Raw genomic sequence first — 15,828 nt, forward strand, 5'->3', positions numbered from 1 at the left:
TTTCCCATAGACTTTTGGAAAATCACAGAAAATAAGCTTTGTGTTTAACAAAGGGTTATGAGACTTACACGTTTTGTCTATCAAGATAATCTTTACAAGTTAACACAACATTTATAGATTTTGAAGCCTAAATAAGGTCGTCAGATATAAAAGGCTAACAGTAGGCTATAAACGGACTATAGCACACCATGGTCGCGGATCAACGTCACCACCACCAAGCTTCTTCAAACTTTATTTAGAAAACAACTCTATTTAAAAACATGCTCACTGATTATGATCTGTGCTGTGTATGAATACTTATCCACTTTTTCATGAGAAATGCTGTCCAAATGTCCCGTTTATCATGATGACGTCTAAAGTCCCCGCCAAAGGAAGTAGTCCCTTTTAGCACTTTGTTAGCAACCGCCGATTTTAAGACACGGTAAAAGTTTAAAAAATCACAAGCGGGTTATAACTGGTGTGTTTTATGTCATAGATCAAAACGTGAAAGTATTTAGAGGCTTTGTTAACCACAGACCTTATTTCAGACGATTTAGCAAAAACCCATTAAAAAAACCCATAGACTTTACAGCGTTGGAACCGGAAGTCCTAAAATGCTAACTCGCTTCCGGGTTTTGCCTACAAAAACGCGCCATCCCTGGGGCACTCTATGATCGTGCCTTTTTGTGTAGCCCCGCCCCCACTCGTTGTCTTTTGTCTTCCGGTTTTTACAGCTATTTCCAGTGATCTTAAGGAATTATGAATCAACCGCTCAGTCTATTTAGCTAGCTTGTACGTGTGCTGTTTTAATTAGAGTCACTTTCCAAAAGTTGCTAAAAGTTGCCAAATAAATGTTAAAAATTGCTAAATTTGTTGCTAGGTGCTTTTTGGAAAAAAAGTTGCTAGTGTAGTCTGAAAAGTTGCTAAATCTAGCAACAAAATTGCTAAGTTGGGAACACTGCGCACATGTCCTGAAAAGTGAAGCCAAAAGCATTTTGATCGCCTCCTGGTGGCTGGCTGCAGTACAGGCCATAAACCCCGCCCTCCCCATGTAATCCACCTCATTATCACTACTGTGCAGACTAGGGCTCCAAATGACCTAATCAGCAATGATTGAAACTGGGATATTTGGCTTCATTTTTGTACAGTGGAAGGAAGTGGAAACACGTGGTCCATCTTTTTTTTTTTTTACAATCTATGTTCTACACAGGACAGTGCTGTTTCCAACAAAAGGGCAGAGTGTTAGATTCATAGGGTAACAATACATATAAAATATATTTATTTTGAAATGAAAAGTTAAAGTTAGACTTAGATCTAGACCTGCCCAAAGCTGAATACCTTATTCGGAAAGGAAATGACACATTCTATGGAGCCCCTAAAAGGAAATGGTGTTGGAAAAAATATGAGTGCTTTTTTACATTTATTTGTGATCCTGGACCACAAGTCGCACAGGTATTTTGTTGCAATAACCAACAATACATTGTATTGGTCAAAATTATTTTTCTTTTAATTTATTAGGATATTAAGTAAAGATCATGTTCAATGAAGGTATTTTGTAAATTTCCTATGGTAAATGTATAAAAAAAAATTTTTGTGAAGAAGGCTGGTGTTATTATTTACTTAAAATAATGGCTTGTGTTATTATTATTACTTAAATGTTCTATGAATTAGAAGCACATATAAACATGTTCATTATTCATAATAACCTGTATGGCATTTATTGCTATTATTACATCCCTTCATTTAAGGATAGGCAAGTAAGCTATCTCATTCATACTTCAGATTTAGTCCTATTGATACTAAATTGTCAAAGCGCTCTTTTTTTTTCTTTGACCAATTAAATCTATAAATGGAAACTATTAGTACCTGAGATATAAGAGCTGTCTATGTGTTCACTTCATTTTCAATGCTCATTCCTGCTTTAATTTCAGTTGGGACAAAAATAAACTAAATATTTGGCCATATTTTTCATTAATCATTGAACTGTTGTATAAAATCAATATGAGAGTGTGAGTGTTGCTGTAGTGCAGGATATCAGACACGTGATCAGCTGCGGCCCAATCACAGCCTTACTGATATTCAGATCAACAGCACTCTTACAGAGGTAAAAACAGACCTTGATGTAATGTTTACTGACTATTGAGCGGTAAGATTCTCAGAGGGTAACGACTATAGAAGAACGGAAAGAGTGTGTCAGTGAAGGTGGTTGTGAATGTGTGTAGATGTGTGTTAGTTACAGGATCAGAGAATGACACCGTTCCTCTGTCATAGTCCAGATACACTCTCACACGCTGAAGTTTCTGTTTAACAGTAGAACAAAATGGTTTAGTCAGTCCGTACCGCACACTCCAGACTTCAGTGTTTAAGAAATCCCATCCCTTCCTCTGGTTTGATGCTGTTACTCCAAGTCTCCAAGCTAAATTCTTTTTAACCTCCACATCCCAGCAGTGTGTTCCTGAGTTAAAACCCTCTGAACCCAAAACACAGTAATAATCATCAAATCTCTCTGGATTATCAGGAAGCAGATGTTTGTTCTCTCTCCATCTCACACTGGTCAGATCATCAGACAGGACGAGATGTGGATTCGCAGTGTTTGGATCCAGAATGACAGGAGCTGATGAGACACAATCAACAGATGCTTTTATTCTGTACACAGATTATGATGAATTATGAACACTTATCCAAATCATCAAACATATTGAAATTTTAGATATGCATCCTATGTCGACAAAAACAGATATCAACAAAAACAACAATAAAAATGCTAGGTAATTTTTTAACCCAAACACTGGGTTCAGCTCAGTGGCATCCCCAGGTGAAAAAAGTACACTTCCATAATGTACTTAAAGTGCTCTATTTCCACGCACTAATTCTGTACTTAATATACTAAAATTCCTCTTTAGTACTTAAGATAATCTTAAGAACATCTAAGTTTACTCAACTGTGCTATTTTGAGACACCATGAATAATAACTAAAATGTGCTTTTAACATATATCTCTGTATTAAAAAAAATGTATTTAGTTACCACTTGTAGTACACAAACTCACTAGTGTATGAAAGATGGGTTCAAGTGTACTACTGTGACACTGTGATTCTCAGTGAGAAAGCTCCCGTCCCGCTTGGCTCTTTTCATAAGTGATGAGATTCAAGCCATCAAATTCAAATTGTCTGAAGGAAGATGCCCAGGCATGCTTGAAGCATAGCAGCAAATTCCCAACTTCTAGACTAATGATTTGGGGAGGTAACAAGTAATGGGTCACTGACCATGATACAAACCATTCCAACTGACAAAGCCCTGCTCCAACCTTTGAGCAGGCAGCCAGGATGGGAGCCAATCTATACACAATGAGTATAATCCTAATTTCACTACCCAAAAAGACAATTGGAAAGGATGAGAGAATGGGAAGTCACACACTCTATCCCGTCCGTACTCATTTAGTCACGGACTCATTTATGCTATGCACCGTACCTTTAACTGTACTTTAACTCTTTGCATTTTAAAACCATTTTATTCTAGCTTCATGCATATTTATCAACACTTTAATGTGGGTAGGTTTCATAAAAAAACAACATTTTAAACAAAAAGCTGAGAAAATTACATTTTTGTCAAAGATTACGTCTGGATGTGATTCAGAATGATGATCAAAACACAGATGAAGCAGATCAAGTCCATCAACACCCTCAAAGCTTCACAGTTCTATAGCTCGTCCTGGGTCGACATTTCATTCGGTAACATTACGCAGTTTTGTTTAATGTTTGATGGTCACATTCTTTTACATTTTGCGTGAGCAGTCATCTAGCACTTGTTTCTGCTTCTTCTTCGCCTGTGTTTTGATTCAGAGATTCTGTACTCTTTTAGAAGATGTGTGATAGCGCCCCCTACCATATATTAGTGAAAACACTGTATATATATATATATATATATATATATATATATACATACAGTACAGTCCAAAAGTTTGGAACCGAATGTTTTTAAAAGAAGTTTCGTCTGCTCACCAAGGCTACATTTATTTAATTAAAAATACAGTAAAAAACAGTAATATTGTGAAACATTATTACAATTTAAAATAACTGTTTTCTATTTGAATATATTTGACAAAGTAATTTATTCCTGTGATGCAAAGCTGAATTTTCAGCATCATTACTCCAGTCTTCAGTGTCACATGATCCTTCAGAAATCATTCTAATATGCTGATCTGCTGCTCAATAAACATTTATGATTATTTTCAACGTTGAAAACAGTTGTGTACTTTTTTTTTCAGGATTCCTTGATGAATAGAAAGTTCAAAAGAACAGCATTTATCTGAAATACAAAGCTTCTGTAGCATTATACACTACCGTTCAAAAGTTTGGGGTCAGTAAGAATTTTTATTTTTATTTTTTTGAAAAGAAATTAAAGAAATGAATACTTTTATTCAGCAAGGATGCATTAAATCAATCAAAAGTGGCAGTAAAGACATTTATAATGTTACAAAAGATTAGATTTCAGATAAACAGTGTTCTTTTGAACTTTCTATTCATCAAATAATCCTGAAAAAAAATATTGTACACAAATATTTTGTACAATTGTACACATTAAATGTTTCTTGAGCAGCAGATCAGCATATTAGAATGATTTCTGAAGGATCATGTGACTGAAGACTGGAGTAATGATGCTGAAAATTCAGCTTTGCATCACAGGAATAAATTACTTTGTGAAATATATTCAAATAGAAAACAGTTATTTTAAATTGTAATAATATTTCACAATATTACTGTTTTTTACTGTATTTTTAATTAAATAAATGTAGCCTTGGTGAGCAGACGAAACTTCTTTTAAAAACATTAAAAATCTTAGTGGTTCCAAACTTTTGGACTGTACTTTTACTTTATATATATATATATATATATATATATATATATATATATATATATATATATATTAGCAAAATCTATTTAAAATACATTTATTTCATATTAAGTATACTTCAAATCCATTAACATATTTATTGACATATCACTCAAGACATTCTGATATTAAATTGTAAGTATATCTTGGTCAAAAGATTGAGTACAAGTATAAGCCAAATATACTTTTCTGTATCAAGTATACTTAAGAGCAATTTTAAGTATATTTCTGACAAGTACATAAAGTAGATTTCTGAGAAGAATATAAATAGTAGACTGAAAGTATACTTTCTTATTTTTAGTTTGAAAGAAGTACACTAATAGCACACTTGAATAAACTTCTTTTTCCTAATGGTGAGAATGAATCACAGTGAACACATCCAGCCCATTTGATGGCTGAACATGCTTACTCTGCCCCCAAACAAATCATACGCAACTCTTGTCCATCGTCAGATGTAAAATAATGCGGGCAAAGAGAGACACTTTTTAAATTGTTTGCTTACGCATACCAATAGTGTCAGCAACTGATGCAGCATGGACTTCCTTTGCCAGGGAACTTGGCAGTGGTCATTTTTAACCTACCATTTCAATGTAAAACTGAACAGTGGTGATATTCTGTATTTCTGTAACTGTAATCGTGTTCTTCTCTTGTTATTCTCTTCTCTCGCTAAAATCTGTAAATATTCTCCCATGTGTGACTTCCAGTGTATGTAACACAACAGATCTTCTCCAGACTCACTGTTTTGGACGATGTCCTGCATCTTTTTCCAGACTCTGAACTGCAGGTTGCCCAAGTAACGTGACACATGAATCAAAGCTCCAGAAGCCATCTGTGGATCCGGCTGTGAGATCTGGACTCTGGAAGAACATTCAGGAGTCAGAACTGCAGTGGCTTTGGATCAGAATCAGAGAGACCAGAGACACCAGCAGATCACTCACCTTTCATTGAGACTGGAAACTTCTGCAGAACAAACACACCATTAATCATTAAGAACTCAATCAATCATCAATCAATCAATCAATCGATGCGAAATCAGACCTTCAGAAAGCAGACGTCATTGTTTTTCATCATCTCCTCCATGTCTTTGATTGTGTGTGAAAGAGCTGAGATGTGTCTGTTCATCTCCTCCAGCTTCTCCTTCATCATCTTCTTCTTCTGCTCCTCTTCCTCCCTCAGTGCAGTGATTGTAGCTTCTTCTTCATCTCTGAGAAACTGATGAAGCTTCTCAAACTGCTGTTTAATCTGATGCTCTGTGTGATCAACTTGAGACTGAAATCAGATCACATTCACTTCAATTATCTCAAAGATACAACTGATTCTGGAGCAGCATGAAGAGTGAGTAAATGTGGGTTAGTTTACTTCAACCTTAACTTTTTTTAAGTACTAATACTGTAGTATTACATGTTGTGTCTCTGTTGAGTAAAATACACATGAATCTCATCAGCCTCTCTTCATTAAAACAACATTTTTAAATGTTTATTTTAAAGAAGATACATTCTTATGTGATATTATTTGAAAGCAGAGCAAATGAACTGAGCAGCTAACAAATGTTTGTTCTAAAAACATTTTCCAAATGTTCAGTTTTGGATATGGGAATGCTAAAATGTCCAGATTTCTTAATGTTAGTCCATTCTAGGAATGTTGATTCATAACATTCCAAGAACATAAAAATGTCCAGTTTCCTTAATGTTAATAATTTTTAGTATGATGTTCCTGAAACATTCAAACACCTGCTGTTAACAAGCACTGAAGGAAAGAGAAAAACAAGAACAGAAACTACATCTGATTTCCAGCCACAACCTTAGACATTAAATCTCTCAAGATCTCAGCAGATTAATTATTACAAACCAGTTTGTTTCTTTCATACATGTGCAAAAGTTTTTATTGAAATAAACAGGGATTTAGATGTAGATGTTTGGGTGAAAGTAAGTTTTGTTTGAAGTCATTATAGTGATCAGTGTTTGCTTTAGTAAGGCTCTTGACTGTTCTGTTTCATCATTTGGAAATGATTTTAGAAACATTTTGCATTGCTCAAAAAAGAGATTAATGATAAACCACAGCAACATGCATGTAGCAGTAAAATGAGTGACTGTGGTTTAGACATTTGTGTCTCTTGTAATTTCATGATTGCCTAATAGTTAGGAAGGTGTAAAATTAATGAGAAATTAATTCATCTAAAAAAAATAAAATGCCACAGTGCATGCTAGGAGCCACTTGAACTAGTTTTGTATGTTGGTACCCATGATGCACTGCAGCATTGTTGGGTTTCATTTGACGATTGCTGATGTCTGTGTGTGTCTGTAGTTAATAACTTCCTGCTCACTGTCACATGTTGTTAAGGAATAAATAATACAAACAACTAGGAACACTTCAAATAGTCTTTATTGGAAAACATAGAAGTAACATGACAATAACTGACAAAAGACTGAACAGAACAGGGAGTATACACATAGTAAATGAGGGAACTAAACAGGAACAGCTGGAACAATGATTAACTAATGAGATGCCTAGATAACAAACGAGTAAGTCAGGAGAACAGGCACAGAGCAAACAGAAAAAGTCACCAAATGAAACTTAAATCAAAACATGTGACACTCCTCCTACAGGGGTTCAGGCTGCTATAGGTCTACAGGCTGCTATATCATTGCTATAGTGTGACAATATTGTATTGCAATAGGGAGCATGTTAATGTTAATACCAAATCAAAACTAGTTACCACATAATTTGTAATAGAAAGGGTTTAATGACAATATCTGATTATGGTTACACTTAAAATAATTACAAAATAGATAAATAATTACAGAATAGAGATGATAAAATCATATACCATTTAATCGTACACAGCATGTATGTAAAAATTTACCTGAGAGAGAGAGAGAGAGAGAGAGAAAGAGTGCCCAAGAAAAGCCAAGAATCAAAAGGACAGAGCAACAGTTACAATCTTATTTTATCCCTTCCTTGACCACGTGACTGAAACCCAAATGTGAGACATTCAAACTGACAAATCAGAAGATTAAAACTTCTCCCACTGTACTAAAGGTGTGACCATTTACACACATCTTGGCCTACAGGCCTTGATCACCATCAACACCTTTGAGCCTTCCAAATGGCCCTTGTAGCAAGAGAGAGGGGGTTGAAACAGTAAAGCAAATGTCTTTCTTCATTTTAAAATATCTTTGGATATTTTCAACCTTACACTCACAATGTTTTGATCATGTTCCAGAATATCTGACTGGCACAATATATGAACAAATTAGTAACAAAACACACTTCAGTGATTCAGTTGTAATGAATGAATCGGACAACTTCAAGAAGACATTAATTTCCAACCAATATTCTGTTCTGTCTTGACTTTTTCTGATGCAATAAAAGTGTGTACACTGTAAAGCAGCCAGAGAAAAACATTTAATAGTCAAGAGCCCAACTTCAGGAAACACTGATCACCACATTGGTGACTTCAAATGTTTGTGTGTCATCACTAAAGGTCAATCATCACATAAAAATTGAATTAACTCCTGCACTGCTTCAGTGTTATTTTAAGACTCTGTAGTGCAGATGCATACGACTGGTGCACTACATTCAGAGCGTTGTTCATTAAACACAGAGGATTTTGCTGTAGCATACAGCCTTAAAGGTGCAATAGGAGATTCTCTTCAGAATTTAGTTTTTGTTATGCTGGTTGAAAGTCTCCTCATATCCTGATAGCAATCACTATGTTAAGCAGTCTAAATGTATTTTTTATAAATACATACCAACTGTGGAAGGCGTAGGCCAATAAATGTTCGTTCAATCATTGCGTTCGGTCCAATAGCATCTGTTCATGCAGGCATCATACGTCATCAGCACGTTTCTTGTACGTGGTGCAGAGTCAACCTAACTTTCCTTCTGAACCGACAACAAGTGGGACTGTAAAAGTATCGTCCAAAAGAAAGACCGTCTTAGAAAGGGCTACAACGAAAAAAGGCTGGCTCATAAAAGAGCTAATTAGATATTAAAATAATCAATATCGGTGTTGCTTTTCCATGTTGGAGACTGTGGGAGTCAAAGGGAAAGATGATGCTATGGTTGCAGTATTTATTTTGGACAGGTAGGTACAGGGTATGATTTGATTTTGATGTGTTTTAATAGTAACATAATGTAGCATATGCAGTTTGTGTACCTTTACTAATTAGCTCAATGACGGCAGCACCCAGTGTCTAATCGGGAACTATTTTTATGTTGTCAAAGATACGAGCAAACTACAATATCCACACTTTTGGGGCATTGATTTGTAAGGCCAACACCACCAGATATTTTGGAGGAGGCATGGCTTTGGACTGTGATTTGCAAAGAGGGTAGGACATTTTCCCAGAACACCTACTGAACTTTTAAACTAATTTTAAATAGTTAGTGATAGTTAAATAGCCAGATAGTTAGTGATCCCTGATATTTAAAGGACAATCGAACAATGTTGTTCAAAGAATACAGGTTGTCAGGCTCATGAATATTAATCACATTGTCTGCGTTTGCCCAAATGAAAACGCGGAAAGCTGTGTTCACGCTGCCAGTGACTTTGTCACAGCATGTTGCCAGTGGGTGGTGGTTCAGATCGCTATTGGGCGTTTCCAAAACTGGTTGCCTAGTAACGTTTGTGAATGACATTCATGGATGTTACTCCATGTTGTAAAAAACAAATCAGCTTTCTTGCCAATAAAAACAAACATTTTGTTGGGAAAAGACATAAATTATCAATTATAGAAAAGTTGCTGACCGCTAAAATTACTGTCTCCTCCATTTTGCCGCCAACACTCCACTACAGGATGTAGTGATGGATTAAGTGTGCGCCACTGACTTCACTCATTACTGTTTGCCTCGCCCGAAAGTCGCTCTTCATTTGCATAAAGTTAAACATCACACCTACCTCGAAACACCTACCTCCTGTTGCCAACAGTCACAGTTGTTCATGTCGCTGGATGATGCTAACTCTGCATTGAAATGAATGGGATCATGTTGCTTTGTCGCTGCATGCCGCTGGTGGTGTGAACGGGGCTGCCTTGTAAATTCCCCAGTTCGCTGTTCATATGGGAACCACTAGCAGCGTGTTAAAAGTAACACCGAAGCAGTGTTAGAGTTAATTAGACAATTAAATGATTGTTCGATTATTGAAGACACCTGATGATATCAAGCACAATCACTAAAGGAAAGAGGAACAAAAGAACTATGAAGGTGAGCTCTAGCCATTGGGATTATTGCTCACACATTAGTCCCGGCCACTGCTGAATAACAAGCTGAGAGAGGCATATGCCTGATCATATGCAAATGACTGTGTGTTTCAGTCAATAAAGAAACATTGTGTCAAACAAACCAGTTCAGCTGCTCAACTTATACATATATCAAAAGAATGAATCCTTACCTTGATGTGTTGAACTGTTTTCTGAAACTTTCCTTTACTGTTTTCTTTGTGTTTAAGTTTCTCTTGTAAGGACTTCAGTGCTGTATTGAGCTCCTCCTGGAATTTAAAGAGAAAATATAAGACACCAGAGATTTTTATAATATGTTCATAAGTGATATGAGCAAAATGGTACAGACACATTTGTACGTCATATATATGATTTAAGTTTTAATCGTCATATGTAATTCCATCCATCCATCCATCCATCCATCCATCCATCCATCCATCCATCCATCCATCCATCCATATATTCTCCAAACCAACTTTATCCTCTGCAGGTTTGCAGTGAAGCTGGAGCCTATACCATGTCTTGGGCCATAGGCGGGGAATACCCTGGACGGATGGCCAGTCTATCACTGGGCTTACATACATTCATGCTCTCATTCACACCTTTATTGTACAATTTTAGTGTCTCCAATTCATTTATACAGTATGTTTTTTTGTTTTGTTTTGTTTTGGATTGTCAGGGAAACCAGATCACATAGAGGAAACCCACACATACAGATGGAGAACATGCAAAATTCACACACACTGGTTCTGTTGAAACTCTAACCGAGAACCTTCTTGCCATGAGGAGACATGCAGGTCCACTGGTGTCAAAAGTATTCACATTCAATACTCAAGTAGAAGTATAGATACTAGGGTTTAAAAATACTTCTGTAGAAGTTGAAGTATCAACTCAAGCTTTTTACTCAAGTAAAAGTGTAAAAGTACTGGTTTCAAAACTACTTAAAGTATAAAAGTAAAAGTAATGTAAGAAAAAAAATGCCATTAAGGACAAAAGCTTAGGCCGCGCTACAGGGGTCTATTGTGCACTCCACCTCCTCAAAATGTCATCAATAACATTTATTGGAATGTAAATGTACATCCAAGCTTAACTGCAGGAATCTGTGAGGCAATGGAAAGAAAAATGCAGGTAGTTTTGGTGTACCCAGGGCAGGCTTAGTAACAATCAGGGCTTGACATTAACACCCGCCAACCGCCAAATGCGGGTAGATTTCAGCTGTTTCAGTTCACACCGCACCGACAAACACCAACAAACTCGTCTGTTGGAGTTTGTTGGATAGGTGTGATAACCCTGTTGGCGTTGGTTGGAGTCTGTTTTTACCAGACTGAACATGTTTAATCTGCATTTGTTTGGTCGTCTGAGCATCCAACAAACGGCAACAATCATGGCCGCCATATTAAAGGGTCGTTCCAAACCGAAGTGTTCAAAACTGGCCACTTTAAAGGGCCCTTCGGAATGAAGGATTTCGAAGGGTACAACTGATGGACACTTCGGGCCCCATGATCCTTTGCACAGGGAAGTTGTTTGTCATCACAGAATGGGTACAGGAGGCTCGGAGTTCGATTTGACCTATAAATGAATGTATAGTATTTTTCTATAGGCTACTACTGTAATATTTATACGAGTTAGATTTAGTACATTATTATGGTCAAAACGACACTGTACTTCAAAAAAATACTTTACAGCTTTATCAGTCCATTCAAATGTTTCAAATACATAGACACAATATACATTATGGTGCGATAAACCAAAAATAAATAAATATATAGGCCTAAACTAACGTTAAACAAAGGGCGCAGCTTGCGCTATCTATCCCCCTTGACTGTCTCGTTAAGATGACGCAGAAGTGCGTTCTAAAAAAGGAGTATTTTTGACCCCTACACCCTTCATCCCTTCGAAGCTCTCCCTCCGGAGGGTAAACCCTTTGAAGGGATTAGGGCACAGGGATGAGCCCTTCCAAATGGAACGCAGGGCCTGACGTAATCTAACCTGGCCACGAACCGTTGCCATGACGATGAGACAAGTCCCTGGCAAAGACAGCTGTTTGATCGCGCCCGCGCCTCACGCACACACAACAAAGCACTGGAAACGTGACATCGCAGCTTGTTCGTTATAAAAAATAAAATACAGTTTAAAAAAAAAAAAAAACATATAAAATGTACAATAGTTCGTAGTGCAATCCGTGCCATTCAGCAAGAGCACTGCTCCACTTCACCGAAAGAGAGAGGTATAACACCATGAGAGCAACGCAGGTTTACCTTCAGTTTCGTTTTAAATTAATTCGTTTAGGCATGTTTAGCTACATGGTTGTATATGACTATGGGTCATATAAATAAAAAGGGTCGCGCTAAAAAAAAAGAAAAAAAAAAAAGATTAAAAACCGGTGTATACGCTAATTAATTCAAACGTCTCTCTACCGAACTACCTAGCATAATTTGCAGAGGACGAAGAGAAAACAGCCGTTTGATAGCCTAAATGAGCCAGTAGTAGAGAAATAATAACTTTTAATAAATAATCTTTTTTGAGTAACGACCCCCAACACTGTCGTCCTTGCTGGAGTGTGACGTGATTTGTGTCATGTGCAGGTGTGATGGATCGCGTACAAACCAATAGGGTGTCAGAATGGTATAGCCTATGTTTATTCTCATCCAACCACAATCAAATTCACTCTATCCGGATGGCGCGATTTATCTGGATAGTTGTTTTTTTTCAAGCCGGAATGAAAACAAGCTGAAATGAAATAGGAGTAACGAGGCTATTTTTAAAATGTAAGGAGTAGAAAGTACAGATAATTGCGTGAAAATGTAAGGAGTAGAAGTAAAAAGTCGTCTGAAAAATAATTACTCCAGTAAAGTATAGATACCCGAAATTTCTACTTAAGTAAGGTAACGAAGTATTTGTACTTCGTTACTTGACACCTCTGTGCAGGTCAACCCTCTGAGCAGCCCTATGTTTAAATCTGTCTTACCTTATATGATGGAACAACTTCACTGATGGGTCTGAATGTGTGATTGATGTGTTTCGGTGTATCTCTGCACACCAAACACACAGGCTGTTTGTCCTCCAGACAGAAGAGTTTGAGTTTCTCACTGTGTAAATGGCAGATCTCCTCAGATTCTGATGAACGCCTCTCATTTCTCTCCTTCAGGAACGACTCGCACAAGTTTTTTAACGCAAGATTATTTGGAGAATCATCTCTTGAGGATCTTCTCCTGCAGACAGGACACTCCTGGGTATTCTTGGTTCTCCAGAACTGTTGAAGACACTCTTTACAGATACTGTGATTACATGATAGAAGAACAGGATCCTTTAAGATGTCAAAACACACGGGACAAGAAAAATCATCTACAGATAGTGAAGACATTTTTACTGTTTGAGCTCCAGCAATATAAACTTGACTTTAACTTTCTGAACAATGGTTTCCAAAATGAATAACCAAGAGAATCACAAAGTTCTGCTGTCTGTTCAGAAACAAATTTCTCAAAAAATTTCTTCAAAATTTCCTCAACATTCGTCATTGATTGCTGATTCTTTTTTGCTTTTATCACTAGAGTAGGAAGTCAGTATGACAGAAAGGAAAAATAGGTCAGTCTTTTCCTGTTGAGTGTTGAAAGAGGGTGGAGTTTCTGATCAATTTTGGGTGTGTTTAAACAGGTCAAAAACAACATCAGGATTTCTTCAGGTTAAATTTGAACAAAATGCATTCAAATTTAGCTTGCACTGAAACATTCTCAAGTATGTAAACTAATAATAAATTAATAAAAACTAATAATTTGTCACACACTAATAAATACTTTGAGGAATTCATGTTGTTTGGTATGACATACTATACTTCAAAAATATATAATGCAATTATTTTATATTTATTCTTTAATACATTAAAGATCTCTTATTAATTGAAATTAATAATAATTATGTCACAACACAAGATTTAAAATGAACTAGAAGAGAAAAAAAGTATAAATGGTGAAAAAAGAGTTACAAGACATATTATGTTTTTATATCAAATTTGTTTTAAAATCTTGATGTTGATAAAAGTACTTTCCTAGTATTTTAGGAAATATACATTGCAAACAGCAAATCTGCATTTATCTTTAGTATCAATATCAATATCAATATCAAAATGTTGAATATGTATATGTTTTCTGCACCTCCAGTGAAAATAATGAAAAGAAGATCAATGAAGATGTGCAGACACATCTTGTGATGGAACAAGAATGAATATATTATATCTGCTCAAGCACCTACAGAGATTCACCTCAACAGGATTATTATCATACAAGTCTGACTTCTGCAGTGAGTTTGTGGTCAAACCACAATGAGGCACAAAATGTAGACCTTCTACGATTTAATTTATTTATAAATAACTATTAGGCCTATCCTATATTACACATTTTCCCAACGGCCAATTTAATTTGCGATCAATTAAGCAATCATATTGGTAAAACACATCCTGGAATTGCTGATTTTACTGGTTGGGCAGTAGAAAAAGTGACTAAAAACCCCTTTAAAACCATCAAAGTAGACCAGCCTGACCAGTGAAATCTAACTGAGTGGGCCAGGCTGTTTTTCAATTAAATAATCCTGTTATTATTTACTCATTCGTGTTGTTCCAAATATAACTTTCTTTCTTCTGTAGAACAGTTTGAATAGAATGAAAAGTGAAAAGTAATGAAGGGAAATTAGCTCTATGAGGCTGTTGAGCTCCAATAAATGCCTAATTTATAAAAGTATGACTGGTGCACTTCATTCTGTAAATCAGTAATTAAAGCATGATCAATTGCTGCCCCCTGTTGGATACACAGAGCACATCTCATTTCACACTGATCACAGAGGAAAATAACTGTTTTGATACATTTTATTTTGGTGTAATCCAAAAACCATAAGAATAGTAATTCAGTTTTTGGTGCAGTTGTAATCCAAAAACAATATAGGCTTATATAACACTGCCAATTAGAAAGTGTTAAAATAGTTAAAATAGTGTCTGTTACCATCTGCTGGTGCTAGATAATACAGAATCAAAAGCCCTTTAATAGCATTTTTCCACAGAAAAAGTACACTTTTCGCATATTTAAATAATAGAACAAATTATAAGAAAAAAAAAAATCCTCCAATAGTTAATGCGTTTTACTTTTACCAACGAAGTGAAGGTTTCTGCAAGAAGCAATTTGAAAGGCTGTAGTTCTACAATTAAAACTTGTTTTAAGTTTTTGTTGTTGTTGTTGTTGTTGTTGTTTTTTTTACAGTCTATGATCTATTCTATATGAAGTGTAACTTTATCAGTGGATGTGTCTGTTCCACAGTACAACACTATCGCACCCACAGAACTTCATCTTCTCGGGATTTCCTGCACTGTTAGCATTATGCTAGCCATAGGAACAGGGAGCATGTTACCAAGTTCAATATCCAACCAATTAAATTGTCAGGAAGAAGCAAATCACTGTACAAAAAGCATTTGAATGCTGTAAAAAGCAGAAAACTTCAGCTGATCTACTTTATCAAAGCACAAGTGTTCTTAATGAAACCCTAGCAATTGATGCAAAGAAGTCATTTAAGAAAAGCCAAGGTTCAAGCGCTCAACTAAACTGGCCTGTAATAAGTGAAGCTGGTAAAGCTGTTTTTAGAGTTGTTTAATCATCCTCTGCTGAGATCTTGAGAGATTTAATTGATTTGATTTGCAGTTGATGTTTCAGTGGCTGAAATCAGATCAGTTATTATTTGCAGTAGAAATTAAGTTC

The 15,828-nt window shown here is 36.0% G+C and overlaps 1 protein-coding gene across 1 annotated transcript; it reads right to left on the reverse strand.

Annotated features, from left to right (window-relative positions):
• Nucleotides 1-534: 534 nt before the first annotated feature.
• Nucleotides 535-13,886, reverse strand: LOC125274272 (E3 ubiquitin-protein ligase TRIM35-like). The gene is made up of 6 exons (XM_048200520.1): nt 13,059-13,886; nt 10,264-10,359; nt 5,910-6,140; nt 5,810-5,831; nt 5,610-5,726; nt 535-2,593 (listed from the first exon to the last, which is right to left on the reverse strand). The coding sequence occupies exons 1-6, from the start codon at nt 13,452-13,454 to the stop codon at nt 2,109-2,111; spliced, it is 1,347 nt and encodes a 448-aa protein (XP_048056477.1). The 5' UTR covers nt 13,455-13,886; the 3' UTR covers nt 535-2,108.
• Nucleotides 13,887-15,828: the final 1,942 nt, after the last annotated feature.

Source organism: Megalobrama amblycephala, linkage group LG1 (genome assembly GCF_018812025.1).
Source record: "Megalobrama amblycephala isolate DHTTF-2021 linkage group LG1, ASM1881202v1, whole genome shotgun sequence".
In the NCBI taxonomy this organism is placed as follows: Eukaryota; Metazoa; Chordata; class Actinopteri; order Cypriniformes; family Xenocyprididae; genus Megalobrama; species Megalobrama amblycephala.